The sequence below is a fragment of the Pagrus major genome, chromosome 15, assembly GCF_040436345.1.
Source record: "Pagrus major chromosome 15, Pma_NU_1.0".
Lineage (NCBI taxonomy): Eukaryota > Metazoa > Chordata > Actinopteri > Spariformes > Sparidae > Pagrus > Pagrus major.
Window position 1 is genome coordinate 5111815 of NC_133229.1, and position 26212 is coordinate 5138026.

The 26212-nt window shown below is 40.7% G+C and overlaps 3 protein-coding genes and 1 non-coding gene across 4 annotated transcripts; 1 reads left to right on the forward strand and 3 right to left on the reverse strand.

The window, feature by feature from the left end:
• Positions 1-5180: 5180 nt before the first annotated feature.
• On the reverse strand, positions 5181-6404 carry LOC141009713 (otoraplin-like). The gene is made up of 4 exons (XM_073482404.1): positions 6208-6404; positions 5917-6056; positions 5564-5674; positions 5181-5477 (listed from the first exon to the last, which is right to left on the reverse strand). Exons 1-4 carry the CDS (start codon positions 6320-6322, stop codon positions 5454-5456), a joined length of 390 nt encoding a protein of 129 aa, XP_073338505.1. The 5' UTR covers positions 6323-6404; the 3' UTR covers positions 5181-5453.
• A 2418-nt stretch (positions 6405-8822) lies between these two features.
• On the forward strand, positions 8823-19763 carry gtpbp2a (GTP binding protein 2a). The gene is made up of 12 exons (XM_073482087.1): positions 8823-9246; positions 10222-10248; positions 10681-10865; positions 11042-11150; positions 11260-11457; positions 11824-11998; positions 15523-15742; positions 15865-16000; positions 16113-16171; positions 16279-16450; positions 16939-17103; positions 17215-19763. Exons 1-12 carry the CDS (start codon positions 9049-9051, stop codon positions 17395-17397), a joined length of 1827 nt encoding a protein of 608 aa, XP_073338188.1. The 5' UTR covers positions 8823-9048; the 3' UTR covers positions 17398-19763.
• On the reverse strand, positions 13454-13536 carry trnal-cag (transfer RNA leucine (anticodon CAG)). The gene has a single exon. It is a non-coding gene; the product is annotated as a tRNA-Leu (tRNA).
• A 368-nt stretch (positions 19764-20131) lies between the features above and the next one.
• On the reverse strand, positions 20132-24993 carry polh (polymerase (DNA directed), eta). The gene is made up of 10 exons (XM_073482031.1): positions 24751-24993; positions 23536-23670; positions 23155-23384; positions 22833-23011; positions 22621-22724; positions 22376-22495; positions 21929-22052; positions 21673-21738; positions 21361-21533; positions 20132-21266 (listed from the first exon to the last, which is right to left on the reverse strand). Exons 1-10 carry the CDS (start codon positions 24885-24887, stop codon positions 20348-20350), a joined length of 2187 nt encoding a protein of 728 aa, XP_073338132.1. The 5' UTR covers positions 24888-24993; the 3' UTR covers positions 20132-20347.
• Between the last annotated feature and the right edge of the window lie 1219 nt (positions 24994-26212).

Genomic DNA, 26212 nt, shown 5'->3' on the forward strand with positions numbered 1-26212 from the left:
TTTGACCCCATAGAACTTAATTAGCCAATAAGGGATGGTTAGCTGCTTTATATAAAGCATCTTAGGATCATAATTGGAAGTCTTCTGACACGCTGCTAACCCAAACACCCACACCCATTGTCCCACATCACACACACACACTCACTCACACACACACTATAGCCAATAGCCTTTGCCTGAATCTTTTTTGGTAACCACAGTGATTGGCAAAACAGAGGGGGGGAAGAATGGCAGGGAGTTGATTTCCTTGGATGGGGAAGGTGAGGAGAGGGTTGTCTTGTAAAGGGGTTTATTCAGGGTGAATGTTGAAATGAGGAAGAAAAGTGGAACAACATGAAAATCGGCAATGCTTGAAAAGGCAGTGAACAAATGGACATTAGTAACGTAATTTTGTCTTTCCACCAAAAATGCCTTTTTAAAATGCACTTTTTGCCTTTTACCTTAATAGAGCAGTAACCCCCAAGCAGCAGATACAAGTCTAGCTTTGTTTGGAGGGTTGAACACACAAGAAATGAAATCAATGGTTTCGTTATGTGGTTGTGTGACAGAGAAAATGGGTGGTATTACACTAGCTTGTGCAATTATATGAGTCAGAGATGTAACACAGAGAGAGGGAGAGAAAACAAAGAGTAAGATAGATAAATAAAGAAAGGAAAAGAACATCTGCTATCTTCTTGATTAAAAACTTAAATGTATAATTTGTAGAATATGGCCAGAATTCAAAGGTACCTCAAAAAACATATCACCAGAGTAACTGACAACTTTTGCTCTTTGCTAGCTATCCTTGGCTGTAGCTAGCAAACATTAACTAATTAGGTCATGACTCAGCTAGCCCATGAGCCGGTGGCCCTATAGTTTGTCTGGACCGGAACCTCAGATCACAGTTGGAGTCACTACAGGCACTGGGTTCAGCTCATCTAGATTTGGCCAGGCCTTCAGGCGGGGATGGGAGAGGTGTGCAGTGGGAAGTTTTTTACATTTTACTCAGTGAATGCAGGATTTACTTCGACCAAACCAGAGGTGATTGTTAAAAGACAAACCGGTGAGTATTATTTATGTCATGTTCGACTGACATGTGTTTTTACAATAAGTTAAGAAGGGGGACGGCCTTCCATTCCGAAACCCCTCCATTGCGAAACCCCTCCATTCCACAACACCCCCACTCCGAAACACCGCTGTTCCGAATCCGACTTTCAAGTTCCAATTATTCCCAATAGGGTTAGGGTTAGGGTCAGGGTCAGGGGTTCTCCAATAGCCTTTTCGGAATAGCAGGGTCTTTAGAAAAAATGGGAAACCCCGCCATTACGAAGAATGGAAGTCTATTTTCGGAACAGCGGGGTTTCAGAAAGGCGGGGTGTAATCGGTAAGAAGGGTTAGCTTAGTAAAAGAGAGAAACTTTAAATTAGACGTGTCTGGTTGTATTTCTATGTATTTATAGCATATATCTGCCAGCTAAAACTACAGGGGGCTATCAGTCTATCACTTCTTGCCGGTGCGAAGTGGTATCATGAGACGGGACGGGCTGGGGCTCACTGGTTAGCATGCTAACTTCAGGACAAATCTCTAATAGTTAGATAATGTTAGTTAATTTTTTAAATGTTTTGAACTTAAATTCTGGCCATATCTTACAAATTGCTCCTTCAATCCTGTCACTATTGTCACTTTGTCTTTGAAATATGGCGGCAACACAGGTCCCATGGCCACCTGGTGGTGACGCATTCTTGACACAAAACTAGCCTGACAGATGCATTTCAAATGTGGAGGATATTAATCAAGTGAGAAGGACACCGCTGATCCTCAGGCGTTGCCAGTGATTGATTCCTGCTGACTGATTGATTGATTTAGTTCAAACGAGAACTGAGCTGGCATTTTCTGACACTCTTGAGGAAAATATGCACCGACAAACCGTATCATTCAAATGCCTTGAAGACACGACAAGGTTGATCACTGCAGACACAGAATGCGTGTTCCTCTCATCATGAATGTAAACATAAAGCACAGTCTTTCGTCACTCTAGAGGATAGAAAATGTAGTTTTCTGTCTGCCATTGTCCTGAGTAAAAAACTCCTCTCAGCAGGACAAAGTTTCTTGTTTGTTCATGGAAAGAAATGAGCTATTTCATCAACAAACATTCACCCTGACTCATCCCATGTCTCAGCCAGGGCCAATATGTTTGTGCTTCAAAAATTCATCTAACCTCAATCTTTTGTTCATTTCTACTTCAATTCTGCTCAATCCAAGGTCATGTTTTCTTTTCAGAGCCAGACAACTCATTCTTCTATTAAATGGTTTGTTGTATGTATCCGGGAACTCTCATACAAATGTTTGTGAAATTATCTGTTGCCAATTATCTTCTTTCTAATTGCTTCATCTTTTATAACAAACAACTGATGGAATCAAGAAGCCATTTGACTTCATCACATTTGTTTCACAGTATCACGACTTGTTGCATCACACGGACATCCCTCAGTTTTTGCGATGCACAGAAAAAGACTCACGTCACCTCGCTGTAAAATGTCACGCTCAGATGCTAAGCAGCTCTATAGGGTGCTGCTGCTGCTGGGCATAGAGGTGTGGGTGTGACAGCGGATGGAAAAAACAAACTCACCTTCTGCGGCCTGCGCTTGGCAGCTGCTCCTTTAAGCTCATGCGCAGGAAGCACACAAGCATGCACACACATCAATCTCGTCTGTCACAGTATCCCTGCCTGTCACCATGGTAACACCCTAAAACTATAGCTGTCTGACGGAAGATTGACTTTAGACAGGAGTGACTTGCTGTCATTTGCAAAGGCCCTCACACATGCAGCTGCAAATGGAAATGAGCCAAAAAGATGCTGAGCTTTTCACCTCTTTGTGACAGTTGTTAGTAACAACCTTTGGATACAGCATCCAGTTCCTCTGTACATACTGTGTGTAATTTCACTACAGTATGACCATATATTGAGAGTATTTTTCTGAACTGATATTATTATTATATAGAACACAATATTTATTATATAAGTGCTCAGTAAATATCTTGGTCTTCTCTTGTGAGATTGTCACTGCTTCAACAGACCCCTTCGGATGCCCCAGGTATGATTCTGCTGGGTGACATTTTGTAGTGGATGTCCCCATTTGAAACAGATTTGAATCGATCTGGGCTGGGAATAGGACAGGAGATTGATTGTAATGTGTGACAGCCCTATTCCCTAAACTCGTAAGCCTGCCTTTCTAAGAATGCCTCAGGTTAGACGGAAATAAAAAAACTAATGAAAATGATCTGTTTGTAGTAGCCTCAAAAATCAATGCATTCAGCAGTCATGTAAGAGACTTCCTGGGATGACAGAGACATTAACTGGTGGCTCTGAAGAACATTGACTAAATCACAGAGGCTTTCTCTATCCAAATGAAAGATCTTGGGCTCCGATAATCCACCGATATAAATGGGGAATATTTGATTGAGATGTTTTATTCAGCGCTACATCTGGGTGGCTGCTATGACGCATAAAGCAGAGATACTGATGATTAAAAACCAATCAAAAAGAGATTCAAATCATCCTTTGGAGAGAGTCTTAACTCTGACAATATGTCAGGCAATGTTTAATCATGATAGTTCTCTGTAAGATGTGGGGGGGGGACAGACAGACAGACAGACTGGTTGATTGATAGACATGGATTTAGACAAGATAGACACGATTGAGACCGATGGTACACACATGAACAAGAAGAATGCGAGAAATAATAAAATAACAAACTGTCCTTTAACTGTCCATGAGTTCAACAGTGTTATAGACCAGTGGACTGCTTTTAAAAACCTGGAGTGTACATTACCCACAATGCAACTAAGCCACTGATCAGATTACATGCAGCTTCCTCTGGAGCCACAAAAGGCTTTATACTACATATGCAGTAGTACTCCCCAATGCCTGTTAACACAACCCAATGTGTAAAACTGGTGGATTTACCCTTTAATGGGACATTTTACCATGTAGTAACATCATCGCAATTAAAAGAAAAGCTTCAGGATCATATTAGTCTAAGCAGCAGGAAGCAGCCTTTATGAGCTTTTAAGGAGGTCTGGCATGTTGATGTATTTCAAAGAAACATGAGAAATCTCCCAGAGCTTCGAGCAAAACTGCAGATGCATCAGTCTACAAAAAAACATTGTCCCTTTAAGGTAAAGAAAAACCTTACATAATACTTACATAATGTTGCTTTGTGTATTTATGTTTTTTGTTGCCCACCCAACAAACCCTCCCTATCTGCCTGATAATGAGGTCAATTCATCAATTGCTGTCTCATATAAAGGAGAAATAAGCTTCATTACAAAATAAATAAACACTGAAAATGACATAAGCCATTTGTTTTGTAGATTGTGGCAATTTTAGTTTGATGCATGTCCGTTAAACTGCCAGTAAGCTGTATTGCCAGGAGAGGGAGGGAAGCAGTGATTGAGTCTCGGTGAATAAGTAAGATTGTTGCCTCACATGTATTTGCATTTTCAGCCTTCTCACTACTTTTCACCCTCCTCCCAGATAAAAAGAGTAACTGTCCTTTATCTCCAAACTTTTATTTATCAGTCTTAAATTCATCCCAGTGCTGCTGCACAGTGTATCACCATAATTCAGTATCTCACCTGAACTAATGCCCCTCGTTAGATTTACCAGAGTTAATTCAGAACGGTTTGCACAGTACAGTTAGTTTCTCCATTTGTTGTTGTATGAGTGTGTGAGAGGAGATTGGGGGCATACTAATTACCTAGAAAAACATAGTAACAAAAAGCTGATAATGTGTTTACTATAAATAGCAAACATGAGTATACAGTGGAAATGGAGATATTCCTTTGTGCAATTATTTCTCTTAAAGACTACATTTCCTCTGAAAAAGAGAAGATAAGAGGCAGATTCTTTCCCTGCTGCTTTGGAATGAATCATAAATGCAATGCAGGTAGTTTTCTTTGTAATCAAACATGATAACAGTGTCAAGACACCTTGATGCTGCAATAAAAAAGGCTACAACGGTGTTACAAATTAAATCTGATAATATATTTATAACAGTGGAGGATCATCACAGCAGTTACTTCTGTCAGCAGAAATCTACAATTAAATTGCAATTCACAATCCTGAAGAGTCAAAGTAGCAACCTGGAAGAGAATTGTTTTATCTCCTTTAAATAATTGATTGACAAACAATTTACTGATTGACTTGAAAATGGGTTTATTGAGCATTGAGCATATTGTGTCTCTTTAAGACAAAGCAAGACAGAAAGGACATGCTGACCCAACAGTAGGGGTGTCAGACTGTGGGCAAAGGAGGATGGAGAGTGTCCAGGTTTTCATTCCCACTGGAGACAACACCACAGGATGTAATGTCACATAGTCAGACACACCAGCTTGAGAGAAGAACTGTGTACTTTACAGAGTTACTAAAAGCAAGGCTTGGGAAGAAAGGCGAGCCTTCAGTCTGTCATGTCTTAATCACAGTAGAAGTCCATCTCCTGAATAAATAAAATGAGATGAATGTTGGCAACCACTTATTAAAAATATGAATACATTGTCCTCTAAAAGAGACAAATATACTCACAGTTGTGGGAATCTGAACTGTGTCTTGCACAAACTTATATGTCTCCTTCACCACAGTTGCAGGAAAGTATCCAATGATGCCCATCTGGTCCACATACCGCTCGCTGTAAATCTGCCAGAGAAAATAACGAGAGCTCTTTCACAAATTACCATACAAAACATTATATATGCTGCATGCATTTAACTGCCCTCAATAGACTTCAAGACATTTGAATACTTGCGCATTTACAATGCAATGAAACTGAATATTTAACCAAATGTCTTTTTGACATTTTGCTCAAAAAGGTCAGAAAGATCACATTTGTTTGTCACAGCTTTGCATTTTGTAACTGATTGTGACAAATATGCACATACACTTCCAGACCAGAAGACTCCGGCGCCCTCCTCTGGCACGAGTTTAGAATACACATAAACCATCTGACCCTTCTTGATGTTGATGAATCTGCAGTCAGGAGCAATGAAGTCATCCAAGGCTGTGGCCATGGAGAGGACATCTAATAAACCACAGAAGACAAAAGAGGAAAGGGAAATATAGAGGACTAAAGCTACTATTTTTTTTAAAAAGATATCAAATACATGCATTTTATTATGTGTAATAACTTTCAGGATAAACTGTACATGCTTCTCTTTAATGCTCGGACTTACATGAGCATTCTGCATCTCCACAAATCTTGTTGTCTCCTAGTTTGTCCATGAGGACGGCCCTCGCAGTCTGGTGCAGTAGTCCCACACAGAGCAGAATCACCAGTGGATAACTCATGCTGCCCGAAAGAGCAGAACCGAGGGAGTGTTGTGTGTGTAAATGCGGATGTAAAATGTGGACGTTTGAAGGAACACGGCTATAAAAATCCAAAAACACATTTCTCAGCCAGGACTGAATGGGCTGGGCCCTACATCATAGGTCGCCTGACCAATCAGTGCTGAGTTGCAGACATGCCACACTCTCTAGAACTATTCATTTCCCACAGGGGAGTTGGCTGCCTTTTCACAGATCTCAAGCAGTCACAGTTCATGTGAACTACGTGTCTTTGAGCTCTTCAAAAAGAAAGTTTATGCGTTGAAATACATCATGTTCTTTCAACAGGTCTTTGAGTAAGTGACATATTTTTGAGCAGACTAAAATGTCCTGTGTGAGAAGCAATCCAATAACTTTTAAGGTATTTTATGTAATGTTAAATCTATAGATCATCTTGACTAAAGTGCAACACATGTAAACTAGGTTTGCAGCAGTTTAAAGGTATGTGACAAACACTGTTTTTATTCTATTAAGGGTCAATGTAATTGAAAATAATGATTCTAATAATTATATAATATTGTATACCATGAAATCTTGAAAATGTGACATATTCTGAGATGGTTATCATACCATGAACATCTCAAACTGAAGATGTTGGAAGATGTTGAGCTGAAGTACTTTTTGTCTAACTAACACTCAGTTATTTGTCTAACTTATTTGTCCAACTAATACAGCTCTGATGATGCTCCTTTCATGTGATTTTAAAGGGACAATATGTAAGAATGTTAGTTGAAAACATTAAAAAGCTAACATTATCAACAGAATGTGAATAAACAGCAGTATTGACATTATGATGTCTATGTATTATGTTGCAGAGACATCTACTGAAGTTAGCATGCTAACCAAGTAGCCCTGTCCCAGTTCACAGCTCCTCTGCTAGCAGCGTAAACACTAACACTCCCCTGGTCCCTAAGCTCCCAGTCCAAACTGCTAGCTGCACAACAAATTACATTAACTAGCTAAGGTTAGCTACAATTAGCAGCAGTTAGTGGTTACTCTAGTGATACGCTGCCCCCTACTTATTTTAGTTATAAATTTGAAAGGTGGCAATTTTTTACATACTGCACCTTTAAAAGCTAGAAATGAACAAAAGATCAAAGTGTTTGAAAGGGAAAAATGCAGATTGCAAAATAAAGTGTAAACTAGCCTACTACACTACTTGAACCCTAATAACATAACAATCATACCACAAGACACTGATTACATAAGTAATTTCCACAACAGGAGGAGTGTCTGTAATGTAATGGAGCTTGCTGGCAACAACTGATCCGTCCAATCTAGTCATTTGCCAAACAAATGTGTTATATAATGTAGCCAAACCCAGTCTAAGCAACATATTCAAATAGTCTACACAACAAGGAAGTGGTTAAACACACTTATGTTCAGATCCACTTTCAAATGGTGTGCTATGGCAAAAACTGTGGCCAACATACTTGTTGTTCCTCTGGATTAGTATAAGTGTGCACTTCAACCCTCTGTATCCTCTCAAGGGCACCCAGAGGTCCATGGAGCGGTCATATGTTCAACCAAACACCTGATGGCACTCTTGTCCCCTTGCTATTTGGATGTTGTTGCCAGGTGAAAAATGCCAATTTGGCAAAACCAATTCCAGGGACAAAATTCGCTGTAAAGCTGTATGATAGAAACTATGGTAATTGTTAACAACAAGAAGTAACACTAGTGGATGAATCCTTTAAGAAATAAACCACGTTTTGTATTACTTTGCCAATGTCTATGTTTTGTTTTTTAGTTTAAATAAAATAACTAATAATAAATAAATAAATAATAACATTCTCATGTATCTCATCATGGAGTTATTGAATATAACAGTATGTATAATATTGTATACATAACTCATTTCTTGTATACATAACTCATTACTAAGTTCTCATTTTGGTTTGCATTAACTGGGCAATTGTCATACTCATAATTATTATTTATGAAAAACAATACACTGCCCACACTGTTTATATTTGTACATATTATGTATATACGATTCTATTTCTGTTTCTTACCTTTTTATGATATTGTTTATTTTTTTTACTATTATTATTGTTATATTGAACTGTCCTTTGGCTGCTGTCCCGTCTGCGGGACTAATAAAGGAATTCTGATTCTGAATATGAACACAGGAGTGAAGAAGTGTTCTCCTTTATTGCCTGTAGCTGCCAACCTACAGGTCAAATTCAATTCAAGTATGTCTAAGCTGATGAAACAGTTTATGATCTTGTGTAACCATCTCCTGCAACCTGTCTAATGTTTTTGTAAACAGCGTTTCCTTGTTCGTCTGATGCAAAGCTCTGTAAAACGGTACATGTCTGTCTGCGCCTGTTATCGGAACCGTGGTAGCTAGGCGGGCGGTGTTCAAACTACAGTCGCTCTCAGGCCAGTCAGAAAACAAAGAACCGTTCGCTCGCGCTCTCAAGTTGTAGAAATCAGGTGCCCCCGTTGACATTTCGGACTGTGACGTAGCCCAGTGTCAAGTCAAAACGACAGTCTCGGACGGCGGTGTTATTGTTCGGTTTGAAGAGTTTGGGGGTGGTCGGTGCTTTGTTTTTATTTTGGGGGGCTGGAAGCTACCACTAGCTGGCTAATTCCATTCACATACAGCTAGGGTTTATTTTAATGTAACAGCATTATATTTATCCAGGTAGTGAGCTAACAAGTTAACTTAGGTCCCGAAGTAGCTGATGGATGCGCGGGTATCGGAGTTATTTTGCTCAGGAAATGGACACGGCTCTGGGTCTCAAGGTGCTGCGGCCACCGCCAAACAGGGAAATGGCTACGGGATAGCCTCCAAAAAAGCTTGTGGGAAAAACAAGAAATCCAAAGCTCGTTTCTCCCGCAACTTCAAACCAAGCAATAACACCCCATATCTACCTCCAGAGGTAAGGCTGCCAACTACCGCTACTGGCGTTATCAAGCTAATATTATGTACCAGCCCTATGGAAGTCTGCTAATAACAATATAAGCTTAAATGAGTGTTGGTGTACATGTTGACGACCGTAGATATGAATTGCATCCCCCATTAGCGTCAGAGTTGGCTATCCTGCTTTGACTTGTTTTTGAACCCGTAGTGACACGTAGCTAGTCGGTAACGTAAAGGAAAATGAATGAGAGGATACCGGTATACTCGGCGAACAATACAGTGGCAAGCTATCATTTTTTGTGAACTTGTAATTGGTTTTACAGAAGTGTGTTTAATTAAAACACGGTTCCTGTAGCTGGCTAGTGTTTTAGCTAGCTAGCAGAAGAGGAACAGCTGTGTTTGTAAATATCTAACAGGGGGCGGGGGGTGTACCCAGTCGAGCTATAACTAGCTAACGTTACTATTACAGTCCCTGACATTCACACAGCCAAGGACTGTGTTACTACACAGTAACGAAAGATTACTTTGATATTGTCTTCACCACGTTAGTTACCTAATGTTTGCTAGTTAATGTTTGTGACCAGTCACCATGGTCTTAAGCTCGTAATGAAAATGGGGGCAAGTCTCAACATATTCCATGGCCTCAGTTGTTGTTACAGCTGATCCCCAGCACGTAACCAGCTCCACTGTCCTGTACTGATCATAAGTATTAGTATACATTTGAGATATGTGTCCCATATTGACTGCTAATGTATACTGACCTTTACACTTTCCTGTGTTTTGCCTAATAACACACTATTCAACTGTGTATTAAGTCCAACTAAGCTGTTAGTCTGTTTGTATTACCTATTCACAGCAGTGCACTGGCCGCTCATTCAGTCAGATTGCTTTTCTTTGTGTCTTTTAACAAATCAATAGCCTGTTGTCTCACTTCTCTACAGTCTGACAGCTGTTGTTCCTGTTCTCTCTCTTTGTTTCCCTCCCCGTCTCTTAGGCTGAAGAGGGAAATATAGAGTACAAGGTAAGCAAACTGGCTGTCATGCAAGGACTGTGTTGCGTTAAAAACATATTTTGAGCTAGTTGCTTAATATAACAATATAGCACTAAATAGCTCATGGTTAGGTCAACCTCTTCATGATAGGACCATGGAGGTTATTGGTTATTACAATAGGCTGTCTGCAATATGTTGGTAATATGCTCAAACATGTAAGTCCATTCTCACACAGTCTACCATGGAAAATCAACACCACAGTGGATTAGCAAAGCTCATTTTTAGTATCTGGACAGCCGCCTCCCTCCCCACATCAACATAGACTTTGTTTCAGATTTTTATTGCCTTAGCCCTACAGTAATCCTTCATAATATTAGTTATTGCATTAGAATTATTTAACTACACGTTCCACAATCTATGTTTAAGTTCAGCACTGATGTCTAAAGTTTTTCCTTTGTTTAGCTGAAGCTGGTAAACCCCACACAATACCGCTTTGAGCACCTGGCAACACAAATGAAATGGCGACTGCAGGAGGGTAGAGGCGAAGCTGTCTATCAGATAGGTGTGGAGGATAATGGCATGCTGGTGGGACTATCGGAGGAAGATATGAGGGCGTCACTGAAGACGCTCCACAAACTTGCAGAGAAGTAAGATTTTATCAACTTCTCTTTTTATTCAAACCGTAGTGTCACTGTTTGACAACAAGTTATAACCCCAACAAAACAAATGCATAAGCATACTGTTAATAGCAACTGATCATTTTGTAATTACACAATTAAAACACCATACCTTATTTATTTGTTTTTCTTTTTTCTTCGGACAGAGTCGGAGCAGACATCACTGTTCTCAGAGAGCGAGAGGTGGACTATGATTCCGATGTGCCTCGTAAGATTGCTGAGGTTCTCATTCGCAAGGTGCCAGATGACCAGCAGGTTAGTAGGGCCACTGTGGAAGCATTTTTCTTTCTGGTTGTTGTTCTTTTATCGTTGATCTATTCTTTTTTTTATTAATCACTACTCATTCTTTGTGTTTTTCCTGCAGTTCTTGGACCTGCGGGTAGCTGTACTGGGTAATGTGGACTCTGGCAAGTCCACTCTGTTGGGTGTTTTGACACAGGGTGAGCTGGACAATGGGCGGGGAAGAGCAAGGCTTAACCTCTTCAGACATCTGCATGAGATCCAGACAGGACGCACGTCGAGTATCAGCTTTGAGATCCTTGGCTTCAACAGTAAAGGAGAGGTGAGGAAACACCAGAAAATGAAAAATGTGTACCTTAGTTATGATATATGATTTTCATTAATGGCAGTACAGATTGAAGACATTATGTTATGGTTATCATGGGATTCACTTATTTAGTTGTTCAAGTAGATCAGACAAGACATTATGGTTTTGGTAATAATGATAAAGAGGAAGGAAAGTTCTAATTGAGCAATGTATTTCTTGTCAAACTAATGCATATGCAAGTTATAGTAAGTAATATCTTGCCTGGATTGTACTTTTAGATTAATGACTGAGGAATATGTTGTTGTTGTTGTTGCATCTTTTCTCTTTATATAATGATATCGAGATCATGACACTCCCAACTATGGTTACGTCTTTTTCCAGGTTGTGAATTACAGCGAGTCTCGGACAGCAGAGGAAATTTGCGAGAGTGCCTCTAAAATGATCACATTCATTGATCTGGCGGGTCACCACAAGTACCTGAAGACCACCATCTTTGGCCTCACCAGCTACTGTCCGGACTTTGCTATGCTGGTCGTCAGCGCAAATACCGGCATTGGTGAGTATCAATTGATTAATTAAAGTTTTTTATACAAAGTCACAAAAATTTGGAAAATCTTTTATTTTTACCTGTTCGGGTTAGAGTTACAATTTGATTGTTATGTTTTTTTAAGGTTAGGAATTTGCTTTAAGTCAAATATAATCCTCAAAAAATACTTGATTTACAATATAATCTGTTTTGTCATCAACACAATCACTCATATAAAAATCATTTAATATTTGAAATGAAACAATCCTGATGTTATCTAGGTTAATATGAACAGTCACTAAGATAAACGAAGTGACAGTATACACTAATTGCTGTGGATATAAAGGAATTATGTAAACTTTTTTTGCAATTGCACGTCAGGTAACAATTTAGATGTGATTAGGATTTGAGTCTGTAATTCTAAGGTACTCAGAAAGTACTTGAATTTTACCCTTAAAGCTGTACGAACCCTTCTAATATTTTAGAAAGTATTTGAGCATCATTGTATTTCAGTTTAAATGTACTGTGCCTCTCCGTGTGCACTTTATCCAGTCACTTTACTATTCAGATAAGCTAAGCTGAAAGGGGACACAGGCTGGTAATAAACCCTTGCAGACCCAGTCTGATAGACAGCCTATGTTTGTTTACACCACCCCTCCACACTGTAGTGGACTTATGTTGACCAACTGGCTTAGCACTTTGCAAACATGTGACATCTGAGCTTATGTAACAGGCAACCATTCCTACCACTGCCACTTTACCCCACGTTCCTCCTGACTCTACAAGTCCCAAAATATCTCAGATACCATCCGTTCATTTCTGAGTCAAGTACGTCAACATTGCTGACTTTGCTTAAAGAACAAAACATTTGACATTCTCAAGAAGTTATTCCCCAAATACTTGCAGGCATTGGCCTTTTGCATAGCGGTAAGGCTTGTTATTTTCTTTGATGGATTATGCTGGCACATTCATTTTTCTGCAAAACACTGCATACCTGACAGGTGAATGTCACCCTCATTTGAATAAAGTTTAGACTTTCAACTACTGACTGCTCCCTTTGTTTGCATCACTGGTCATGTTGATGAAGGTTCTCAGTCCTCATCTGAGATCTGGTCAGTTCGGCATCGTCTGAAATACTACCTGTGTCTCTGCATCACGTCGACTTCATTGGGTCTTTACTGTTACTTTGACATTAAATTTGAACAACTACTTTTATAGAAACATTCTGTGGTAGAGCATTATGTGCTTTCACCAACCCTCAGACCTTTTATGACAACAGCAAATGAGACTAAGTGCAGGAAGCTTGTACCATACCCAGGTCCAGGAAGGACGAACTGAGAAATATGAGCTACTTAAACTGGTTGGACAGCAATTCTTCCCTTTTGACTATGAAGACAAATTGGTGCTTTAAAATCTTTAAATGTACTTTTTCTTGCTGTGACAATAGAAGACTATTTGATTTAGTTTGTGATCCAAAAAGGTTGTTGTCAGAAGTGGGATTCGAACCCACGCCTCCAGGGGAGACTGCGACCTGAACGCAGCGCCTTAGACCGCTCGGCCATCCTGACTTATTTTTGTCACGTTAACTCTGCCACATGACGGAAAGAGGAGGGGCCCTGGGGGCACAGCATGTGCACCCAGATAAGAACACACTGTTATTGCTTGTGACCTTCTGTAGAGGATCTCTGTGCTTTTGAAAGCAATAGCCTTAAATGACAGAGTTATTAAGACATCTGTTGTAGGTTTATTCTAAGTTTTGCACATAGCAAGGAGTCGTAAATGAAACCTGAGTCTTGGAGACATTTCTCACAACTTAGCACTCTAGCTCACAGTCAGCTGGAGTTATTAGGTGAACTATATTCAGCTGCTGTTAATGTATGGCTGGCAGTTTTCAGGTATTTTTAAAGGTCATTTTGAATATATGATTTCTACGGTATTGCAAAACTGTGATTCAGACCTCAGCTTTTGACACTGCGCCTGACGAAGGAAGACAAAGGAAGCTGTCAGCCCAGGCTAAGAAAGTTTTCACATTGGCACAATACTTTCACTTTCCAAAGTGAAACCTGACTTTAGCCTTAGGCTTGTTGGCTTCGTTCCAGAGCATTGTTAGTCCAGAGTTTGTGGGGTTATCCCCTGAAAAGCTACTAATCAGGTGCCAGTGTGAGACCTTTGTTTAATTCTAAACAATGTCAACTTCAAATGGTACATTTTTCTGTTTTTAGTGGTAAACAAAGCAACAAAAGTGATGTACCTGCAGAAGTAGAAGAAGATGATAATTAAGAAACAGTGGAATGCTGAAGAATTTCCAAGGCACAATCACGGTGTAATTAAAAGGCCAAGTTTTCAGCCATGACAGGCAGGCAGACTTGTAAATCTGTGGTTAATGTACCTTTGACCTGGATGTGTCCATTGGTGAATGAGCAGTATTTTATTTATATTTGCTTGGTAGCAATATGCCCAAACCAAAAGATGATTACATTACAAATAAGGAAAATACTTTAATTTTAACCCTGCAGGGCTTTAAAGGGCATGGATATGAATTCAACAGGGGGAAACTGAAATGGGCCTCAAGGACTAATCAAAATAAAGCTCAACCTGCAATGCTACAACTATTTAAAAGCCTACACATTATTATAATTTATTTTATATGTATTTATATTCTTGAATTTCTGTACACATTTGAATGTAGGCGTTGCTGTGCTTGTGTGGGTGTATTTTCTAAATAGGGCATGCTGGGGGAGAAATGGGGTCAAGAATGAGGACCACCTCAGCTACTCAACAGACAGAAAGAGGACACAGTGTCTGCAACCCAAGAGTGACGGCTTTAATTATGAAACAGAGTAATGGATCTGTGTAATGCATAGGAGTCATCTTAGGTTCTGATGAGCCAAAAAAGCCAAAGGGCGAGTAATCATCTTGTATCCTCCTTTGATGCTTTGGCACATCCGCTACACTCATTACCTTTGTTTACTCCTATGCACCTTTACCTTGGATGCACTAAGAATACACACAGCAAACATTACAATCTGCTGCTCAGGTGATAAAGGAGGTCAGGGTATTTTGAGTCTCTGTCTGTCTGTCTGTCTGTCTCTGTAATGTGTGTTATGGGTCAGTACCCTTGAACTCCTTTCAGTCAGTGGGTTAGTATACACATACTATACATACAGCTTTCTGTCACATGCCAGCCTTGTTTACAGAAAGAAACATGACCCACCAGGCACCATGCCTCCAGGAAGCTGCTGCCTCTGTGAGATGTTTGAAAAAGGCATCCTGGACGTGCAAGGCTTTAATGCTCGTCTAAATTTATGTTTGAATAATCCTGTACTGCTATCTTATCTTCTTCTTCCAACAACATAGTAATCATATGTCATGGCAAATTCTACCTGATCTTATCAGTTTGAACATATGGTCTCCTGACCCTCAGACTCTAATTAAGAGCCAGCAGATAAGCGGGGTTATCGTAGGTCACAGCAGCCCTTTCCCTGGATGGATGTGGACTCCCTTATGTAACCCTCCCAACAGCTTTATCTGAATCCCTACTACCTCTTTTCCAGCTGGTACAACACGGGAGCATCTTGGGCTCGCCATGGCCCTGAAGGTGCCCATCTTCATCGTCATCAGTAAGGTGGACCTCTGTACGCGAGCCACAGTGGAGCGCACTGTGCGGCAGTTGGAGCGTGTCCTGAAGCAGCCGGGCTGCAACAAGGTGCCCATGGTCATAGGCAGTAACGATGATGCCGTCACAGCAGCACAACAGTTCGCACAATCACCAAAGTATGAACTATTTCATGTTTCTATTTGTTTTGCAGATACATGTATGCTTCCTCTTTAATTTAGAACTCATAACAGTAGAACGTCTGTTTGTGTTGATCACATACTTGTGCTCTTCCCGGCAGCATCACGCCCATCTTCACCTTGTCCAGTGTGTCTGGAGAGAGTCTAGACTTGCTGAAGGTCTTCTTCAACATCATCCCCCCTCTCAGCAACAGCAAGGCGCAGGAGGAGCTTATGCAACAACTAACCGAGTTTCAGGTTAGTCTCAGATAAAGCAATCAGCTGGCACAAACATACACAATTGTTAATTTGCAGTTTAAATACCTACAAATGATTGTGACGTGATTGACAGCAGTGTGTGTCTTCACAGGTGGATGAGATCTACACAGTGCCAGAGGTGGGGACTGTCGTGGGAGGTACTCTGTACAGGTCAGTGTGCTGAAAAGCTTGCTTCATGTTCCTCTGTTCCACTTGCTTTCTCTGTTTTGTCTAGCATGGACATCGTGTCTGACCTACGATATTCTTTGATTGTGCAGTGGTATTTGCCGTGAGGGAGATCATCTTGTGGTAGGGCCCACAGACTCTGGCCAGTTCCACAAGTTGACCATCGGGAGCATCCAAAGGAATCGCTCGGCGTGCAGGGTACTCAGAGCTGGCCAGGCTGCCACACTCGCCCTGGGTAACTTCGATCGGTCATTACTACGCAAGGTGAGACAAAACTTTTTTAACTTTTTCTTTTCATTGTCTACAATGATTTTTTTTTCATTATCGATTAATCTAATAATAATATTCACGATTTATAGATTAATCGTTTAATCTATACAATGTCAAAAAAAATTGAAAATGCTTATCACAGTTTCCAAAACTGATGTCTTTAAATTGAATCTTCATTTACTATCATAAATGATAAAAAAACACTAACATTTAAGAAGTCAAGACAAGCAAACCTTTGACATCTTTGCTTGAAAAGTGACTGAAATGATTAATCTATAATAAAAATATTTGCCAACAAATTTTTTTTAGATCAACTAATTAATGAATTGACTAATCATTGCAGCTCTAAACCATCCATCCCAGTATAAGTGTGTGTTTCTCTTATTTTTATTAAAATAAATAATGTGGTACTTTACCACTGATTCATATGGAAAAATTCTACACTGTGTGCACAATGATGATCATCTGTTTTCCAATTACAGGGGATGGTGATGGTGAGTCCGGAGATGGATCCTACCATCTGCTGGATGTTTGAGGCTGAGATTGTACTGCTATTCCATGCCAAGACCTTCCACAAGGGCTTTCAGGTTACTGTGCACATCGGCAATGTGAGACAGACCGCCACTGTGGAAGCTGTGTACGGCAAGGTTGGTTCATTTACTGAGCAACAAGTGGTCTTGTCTGACTATTATTACATTTGGTTATTCTTAATGCTGTCTCTATTCGTCCTCTTCTTATGATACATCACTGTATTACAGGAGGAGCTGAGGACAGGTGAGAAAGCAGTGGTCCTCTTTAAGTTCATCAAGCACCCTGAATACCTGAAGGTAGGAGCTAAGGTGCTCTTCAGAGAGGGCGTGACCAAAGGAATCGGCCACGTCACCAAGTTGCAACCCGTCGCCCAGTACCGACCATCCCAAAGCGAGGATGACGAAGCCTAAAGTTTTCTCTGAGATCCACGACAGAAAACCGTCCCACCCAAAAACAAGGTGCTTCATAAACAACCTCCAAAGGCAACTCAGCCCTGTTCCCTGCGCAGTTACTCCCTTTCACATGATTTTATTGTTTTATCAACTTTTCCCGGAGCCTTGCTGTCACCTCATTTGTCTTCTTCAGCCTTTAACATAACCGCTGATATTTGAGTCTGTTTTCTGGTGTTAATGTGTAAAGTTGTGTTTCTACTCATGCCACTGCTAAGAAGAAATGACTTTTTAACACCTTAGCACTACCAAAGTGATAGAATGTCAGGAACACGTCATTGCGATGCACAGATCAGTAAGTGGCAACTAAGCAATTGCTTTCCCACACCCACATTGAGGTGCTACTTACACAGTTTACACCTAAATGCACTCCTGACACACACTTGCACTGAAACATTAATGCCAGTGTTGATATACCTTTGGCAGATAATCGTTTACAAACTCATGAATTGCAAGTATGAGACGCGTGGACATGAAGGTGTCATTGTTGTCATCGCCCCACAGCAGCTTGTCTGTGTTACCAGCACTGTGCCTGACTGATAAGGACAAGCCTCTGATCTCACTGTATTTGAATACTCCAAGGCCTTGTTTACATGTAAACATATATTTTACCAAACAAACCTCTTTCTCTGTGTTTCAGCCGCGCATTCACACGCAAACTGTGTTATAGGTCAGTAAAACCGAGATTTTGAAAACATCTTAAGTGCAGAGTTTTAAAAATTCTGGTTTCTGCTGACCCTCGTGAACATCAGCAACACCAATGGCTGCCTACTGGTTTGTTTCGTTTGGTTTGCACATCTAGGCTGTGTGCCAGGAAGGTGTTAAACAACTACGAAAGAAGTTTTCGTTATTTTTGTTAAAGGAGAGAAAGCTTACTGCACATGCTCAGAATGTTCTCCTCTGATTTTGACATATCCTTGATGTAGACTTCATCACCACCTACTGGTCCAGTATGCTTGTGTGAGCATTTTAAATCATTTTTGCATTCTCATGCGCATTAAGATATTTGGTAAAACAAAAGTTGTGTGGACAGAATTGTTGTGAACAGAAGGGAAAAATGTGTTTTAAAAAGTATGTTTACATGTGAAAACAAGGCCTAAAATCCAACCTTTTATGGATTGCGTGAGATCATCATGAAAGCACTGAAATACTTCTGTAGGCCTCAGACACAGCTTATAAGTCGTACATAAGCTAAACCATCTTCAAGCTATATTGCTGACTAGGGCACTTTATGAAGGTAAAGCAGAGCATGAATTTGCGAGGTATGCAAAGTTAGAACTTGACACAGTTTGTTTGTCAGCCTGCCAAGATAACTCGCACTGGCAATCACATATTAACTTGTTTTGTTATGTTGAGTATGTCTGTGAGAATTCTGTTTTTTATTCACAAATAATGCCTCACGTTAGTGCAGTGAGATGGTAATGATCTCACTGCCTTTCTTTCAAGTGCTTTAGTTACTCAGGTCAGTGTAGATGATGTGTTAGACAGCATTCCACTCTCACAGAAGAACTTTGTTGGAGATTTCTGTCGCTGGCTATGGGGGAGGGAGGGAGGTCTTGATGGGGATAACAAGTTGTGGGTGTTTCTCCCAAGATTCTATAGTATGTGAAGCTGCCTACAAACGCAGCTTTGTTTCAAAGCAATTATGTTCGAGGTACATGTCGTCTCCTCACTCAAGTTACTGATGTCGCTAACTTTAAAGGGGTTTAACACAGTGCCTGATGGAACTACTGTTGGAGTAGTTTACCATTACACCCCAAAGTTTTACAACTTAGTAAAAAATCTAATAAAGTTGGTGCTACTCCTTTAAACAGCTTTTGATATTTAGGAGATGACTTTGAAAATGAATGTTAATTGCTTCTCTGTTAAAGGCTGCTGTTGGCCTTGTCTTCTGTTTTAGTAAAGCATGTTGATGTGACTTATACATATATTGTCCCAGTAACATCAACGATGAAATGTGTGCCCCGTTTTGTTGCACCCGCGTTGTTGTTATGCACCGTTTATGTGCACTCAAAGAACGCATTTCAACCAAAATATTTTATAGCTTTTATGAAGAGTTTTATCAGGTGTTTGTTTTAATGCATCTGAGATGTATTTTATAGATTTCTAGTAGTTCCAGATTTTACAGTTCATTCAAAGTTTTTCACTGTTTTCGCAGTCTTCTTAATGACACCAAAACATCTTCACTTTTCTGAAATCACCTGTAAGTTTTCCTTTTAATCAAGATTGTAATATTTTGATCATTATTTGGGTGAAATGCAATATTTATGTACAGATCCAATTTGTGTTTCATGATGCACATGAATAAAACTTTAATTATCTCTTTAGTGGGCGTCTTCTTTTGTTATCTTTTAAATTGCTGTGTTTTCCACCATGTCACCATACGCCCAGCTTCTATCTACAGGATCACATGTTGCAGAGCCATGACTCGCTACACAACATTCGGTTTTAAAGGCTTGGTTTCATTTTCTCCTATTCTGCTCCCTCAGCTGACACAAGACAGCGCAAGAGTAACTTCCTCATTGAGGGTCTGTCAGTGCACCACAGATCAAAAAATTTGTCTTACTACCTCTTGAGTTCACAAGAAAACTTCATATTAAGATTTAAGAGAGGCTTCCTGTTGACTATTCACCTGACTGGTGACATCTGCTGGCATGTCAGAAGATTACAACATAATGTAAACTATTACAAAATGTAATGTAAAAAGTATCTTTAATATACTCTGCTTTACAAAGATATGGCTTTAAAATATGGCCTTTCCCTTCATATTAAAAAGCACACAGGAAAAAAAGACACTGTAATTTTTACATATTCTCACAACAATAATAATAATAATAATAGCCCAATAACATTGATCATTTGGACATCATTAGAAATTTGTGATTGAAAAAGGAAGGTCTAAAGCACATCTTCAGCTCCTCTTAAAAAAAGAATCCAGAGTGCCTGTGTTTCCCCCCTGGGAGCGATGTCTTTTCGACTGGGGTCCCGACTGGCCTCTTGGTTTTGTCTTGCCCCGGGAGGACTGGGCCGTGCCTGCCGCTCCCACTCTGAGAGGAGTTAGAGAAGAAGAGGACATGGTGGATGAAGAGGCAGAGGTGTTTGCTGAACCTGTTGATGAAGAGAGCGAGTTCTGGAGGTCCAGTGCAAAGTGATAGTCATTGTGTTCAGGCATGTCCCAGACTGACACCTCCTGGCCACAGCGTTCACAGTTCAACAGGTCTTCTCTGGCCACACTGGGAGGATGGTGGTTTAGATCTGGATCAATGTCCGGTTCGTCCTCTGACTTCTCATATGGTGACCGATGTGATGTGACCTCAGACACAGCAGCCACAGTGTCTTCAGAGTCTTCTTCATTTAAAGGTTCAGGCTTGTGCAATGTGGAGACTGAGGCCTGTAAGCTTCTTTCAAGGCTCTTCTTGTGAAAGAAAGAGGAAATGCCAGAATGGGGGCTCGCTAAACCATTTTTAGAGTGAGAAATAACTGGAAGGGAGGAAACAGGGCAATTGGTATCTGTCTCCAGCTGAGTATCAGCAGCAGAGGAGAAAGATAGGAGACTTCCTGTGGAGCCAACGGCATCATCCTCCTCATCTTTTGTAACCTTCTGTCTTTGTTTCTCTGCTGCCTTTTGAAAGAAGGACTGGATGGTGCCAGGTTGTTTGCACATGGAGTCATTTTTCAATTCAGTGGTTGGCTGGGTGGAGGACTGAGTGGTGGAGAAAACACTCTGGGTTGAAGTGACATCACTGGAAAGAAAGCCAGTGATTCCCCCTGCGGATGGAGCGTCACTGAACTTGCTAGCTGAGATGTGTAGCAGGGTGAGGGGTGGAGTCCTGGGGACGTGATGCAAGACAGTGTTATAACTCACACAGGATTCCTCCAACCACTGACTTTCAATATTTTACCATGTTATTATGTTGTAAATACCATGCTGCCTGATGGTTTCCTGCCGTGTTGAGGCTCTTGATGATGGCGAAGCTGTCACTGGATAGTTTGGTAGCCTCGTAGCGCACTAAAGCACAACAGCGAGAGAAGCTGCTCGGCCTCTTGTCCCCAAGCTGACGTACACCAATTGTCAACAACTTAGCCACTCGACCGTTCTGTCAGATGGTTAGAAATGGTAGGCACTGGTGTGAAACCCAGTCATATTTATAGAAAATAGGTACTACTGCTGCAATAACAAATAAAAATATATATAATTAAATAATAATTACATAACCAAACATCGCTTTTTCTCACCACTTCTCTGTCCTTGGTCAGCCTCTCCTCTAGCTCAAGGGCCAGCTGATGAAGCCAATACTGTACCTACACAAAGTGTATTACAATTAACATGAAAACAATCTTCAGGAATGTGTCTAATGCCAACTTCCTTATGCATCTAGATGGACTGAAACTGATGAAACTTTGAGACAACTACATTGTCTCAACTACACTGTCTCAAAGTTTCATCAGTTTCGGTCTGAGACTAAAAATAAAAGAGACTGACGAGCTTTACCTGCTCTTTCGTAGCCAACGATGTCTTCCCAGGGAAGTTTTTACTGCAGCCTATGGATTTAGGAAGCTGTCTGGGTTTCACTGCTTCAAACTCAATCCCTCGACATAAGTCGTACAGCCACTGGCTGCAAAGCAGAGAGATACATTGGTAAGAGTTGAAGTCCTGTTTTTTTCTGGAGCACTTTTTATCAAACAGGTTTGTCCAGTAGGAGAAAAACTTTGCCCAGAGCCAGTCTTGTTTCATATGCATGGATTATGCTTTTGTGGATGCTTTTAGACCAGAGACATCAGGTGAAGTAAAACAGTTAGTTTAAATAAATGTAATTTCCCATGTAATGACTAGTTCAAATGGTTTTATAATCAAAAGTCAATTACAGTCATAGTGACAATGCAAAAACCACTTAAAACAACACTTAAAACTTTTAAATGAATACCTGGCTTGTCTTACCCTGTCTTTTCTCCAAAGTGCTGTCCCAGTTGGGCCTGAGAGAAACGAGTCAGATGTCCCATGTTCTGTACTCCCAGAGTTTCTGTAATGGAGGCTCCCATCTTACCCCCCAGGTTACGGCTGCACGGGTTACGCAAGCCATACAAAAGTACAGTGTATTGTTAGTCATCTTCTACCTTTATTCTCAAAATGTGAGTGTAATTTGTAATGAGTAAATTATTTATGTAGTAGTGCTTTGAACTCACATCTTGCCGATGGGTAGAGAGTTGAAAAGTTCTGTCACAGAGTCCAAAGGAAGAATGGTTTGTCGGTTAGGTTTGTTCAGACCGCAGGCAAGTTTGGCCAATACCTGAAAAAGTAGACAGTAAACTGTGAACCTGGCGAGGACAATTACTGTTCTATAAAGTTCTGTACAAGCATTCTATTTATAAGAACAACGCAAAAGAGGTTTCTCTACCTTGTTGTGTGATATTCCTGCTGAACAGCGGAAGCCTGTGTGTTTCTCCACGGCTGCCCTCATTTCCTCCACAATGAGTGCCCCCACAGTTAGCTGCAGTTCTGCAGAACTCTGCTCCCCTAGTAAAGAGTCGGGTAAGGATTCCAGCCACTGCTGGAGACCTCTGGACCTCTGTTCCTCTGGGGACAAACATCACGCTATTAGGAAGCTACATCCTATTACAGTTTTTGCGGTTAAGCATAACTTTTTTTAAACAAATTTCCTGTGTGTCGTGCCCATTATTTGAGTTATCTATTAGTTATTTTAGGTTTGGTTATAATACCTTTGTCCAAGGCAGCATCCTCTGCAGCGTCCTGTTCGGATGAGCTTTGTGGGTACCCCTGGACGTAGGTTGTCCTAAGCAGGTGAGGATCAATTTGTTTGTCGGTCATGTTTTTGAGCCGCTGCTGGACCGCAGCCGTCAGATCCATGTAGGCCTCATCAATGCTGGCTCTCTCAATCACAGCAAAGCGAGACATCACCTCAATCACCTCCACACTGGCATCCCTGTAACTACACAACAGTGAGCAGGTTATTTTACAGCTGGTCAGAGGAGTGGAGATATCAAACAACACACGTTTACTATCCAATCAAAGAAAGAAACGTTTCATGACACAACCCCAGGAACTGTGAACAGGTGTGGAGGTACATGAACAGCACTTACTGTGTCAGGTCTGCTTTGCCATGAGACTCACGCACTCGTGCCACCTGGAGATCTGAGCATTTTGTCTTTGCATCGTCCACCCACATGTTCCTGGTGACACCATGGGCCCTGGCCTCATAGCTCACAGCTATGATACTAACAGAGGATGATATTTAGTTAAAAACCAAAGTTAACAAACTATAAGAACATATTAACTGTATGGTTCAGGGGGGCAGGCGGGTGAGTTTCCAACACAGAGACAGCAATTTAAATGGTAAACACAACTGAGCAGACCAGATGTCAGGGACCGGAGAAAGATCAAGGAGGCCTTTCACATCCACCATCTTTCAACAGGAAAGGCTTACCATCTCTTTAAAGTTTCAGTATCAGGTCATTTGAATGCTGTGAAAAAGCTAGTGAGGCATTAAGTTCATTTAGGCATTTTAGCGTTGCAGGATTCTCCTTAACAACTGAAGTAGATGGGGACTTGTTTCAAAAGTTTAAAAACAACAGATAAAATCAAATCAAAAGGCTCCATACTGGCAAACTCCAAAATGTTAATTTACAAAGCTTGTGCACCCACTTCAGACAGGGTGTGCGCTAACATTTTTAGCTAACTAAGTGATGATTTTGGCTAAAAACGAGTGTAATTAATGTCTTTTTACATAAGTTTGGGATCTCGGACCTTACAGAGACTTGAATTGTGCCGGACAAGCTGTATGGAGCAATTTTAGTTTGTTTGTTTGTTTGTTTTTTAACATTTAAAAGAAGTCCCCATCTACTTCAGTCACTTAAGTCAGGCCCACTTCCTGTCCTGTCATCGATCTCACTCTGCAGCTCTTGCTTTAAGTTTTACTTTCTGATATACTTGCATGAATTAATCTGATAAAACTCATCTACACTCCATTGTTTATGCTCCTGTGCTACCTTTCATTACAGTCAGGGTGCAATATAGAGTCACTATGATCATAACACTGAGGCCTCACTGAACTGAGTTTTAGCAGAAGGAGCTTTGCTCTGGTCTCGTAGTCTGCTTCTTTTCGACGCTGTCTCAAGAAGCAGAAGCTAGCTTAAATGGACAACAGCACAGGATAAACAGGCACAGCTCTTGGCTGAGCAACTAAATGCTAAATGCTAGCGAGAAAGCGCAACGCACCTGCTTTGTGAGACAGCCTGCTCGCTATCTGTTTCAGCTGTGTTGACCATAAAAACAGCGTCTCTGTGTGACAAACTCACCTGCCTCCTTTCCACGTCTTGTACTGGGCCACCACACAGGGGGTGTTCCTCAGAGCTGGATTGAGCCTCTGCTCCACCTGGACGTAAAAACAGTCCATGTCCACCAACGCCACCACTCTCTCCTTTCCATACTCCATCACTGAGCAGGAGAGTCGGTCAGTGAGGAGCAGATATACGCCGACTACCTGGTGGAGCCGTTAACTCCACCGCGACATGTTCCTGTCGCTTTGTATTTCGCGCAGTCAAATGAAGTTACATAAAAACGTCATTAATAATCGACGAAGACGTCATCAGCATACGTCGGACATAGTGTTTTTTGCCCTACCTTTATTTATAACCAAAGTCTGGACATTACAATGTTCATTTGGAATAAATGACGAAAAGTACACATTTACAGGCTGAGTATGAGGAAATAAAAACAAAAGTACAAAACAAAACATGAAAATATAAAAATAAATAAAGTCAAAGGTCTAATCGGAAATCAAGTTATGTATGTTGATGAAGGTTCTCAGTCATCCAGGTCATGGTAAATCTAGGTGCTGTATCGTAGGCAACTGAACTTGAAAGATATGTATACTTTTGGAAATGTCCCAGGCTTGTTTATTTTCTTGCATTCAATGTTTTCTTGAACAGTGGCTCAGGAGTCCACAAAACTTTCTGGAGCTTCATGGAGCATTCTACTGGACATCTACAGAGGTAGATGGGGAGTTGTTTGAAACGTACAACACAACACCTGAAAGAAAACAGAAAATTGCTCCATACAGCTCGTCTGGTGTAATCAAAGGCTTTGGACACCTTGAGATCCCAAATTGATTTGAAAAGAGATCATTTACACCATGGTTGGGTGGGAGGATTCAGCTGATGCACCCACTTCAGATAGGGTGTATGCTAACTCTTTTAACTTAACAGATAGTGAAGATTTCAGCCTAAAAAAGGATGTAAATGACGTCTTTTCAAATCAGTTTGGGATCTCAGAGCTTCAAAGTTTTGGATTACGCTGGTCGAGCAGTGTGGAGTACGGAAGCCCTAAAGGGCCATGTATTCATACATTTTATTTCCTCCATTTTCCCGTGATAATGAGTTAATTTCATTTGTTTTCTCGAGGATCTCGAGTTATTATCTCGAAATAACAACTGCCGTTTTCCCGAGATAACGACATAATTTTCTCGAGATCTCGAGATAACGAAACTTTGTTTTCCCGAGATAACAAGATAATTTTCTCGAGATCTCGAGATAACGAAACTTTGTTTTTCGGGGATAACGATATAATTAATTCGAGATCTCCTCATTAACTACATAGCTGGTCAGCTATGTAGTTAATGACGACATCAGGCTCACTTAGATTGCGCCGCCGATATAGCTGAAGCCTTGCTAACCGTCTTTTTAGACTAATGTGTATATTATCTGTAATAGCAAGGCATAATGCTATTTCAGCCTGTGTCAGGCCTTGACTGAAAAGATA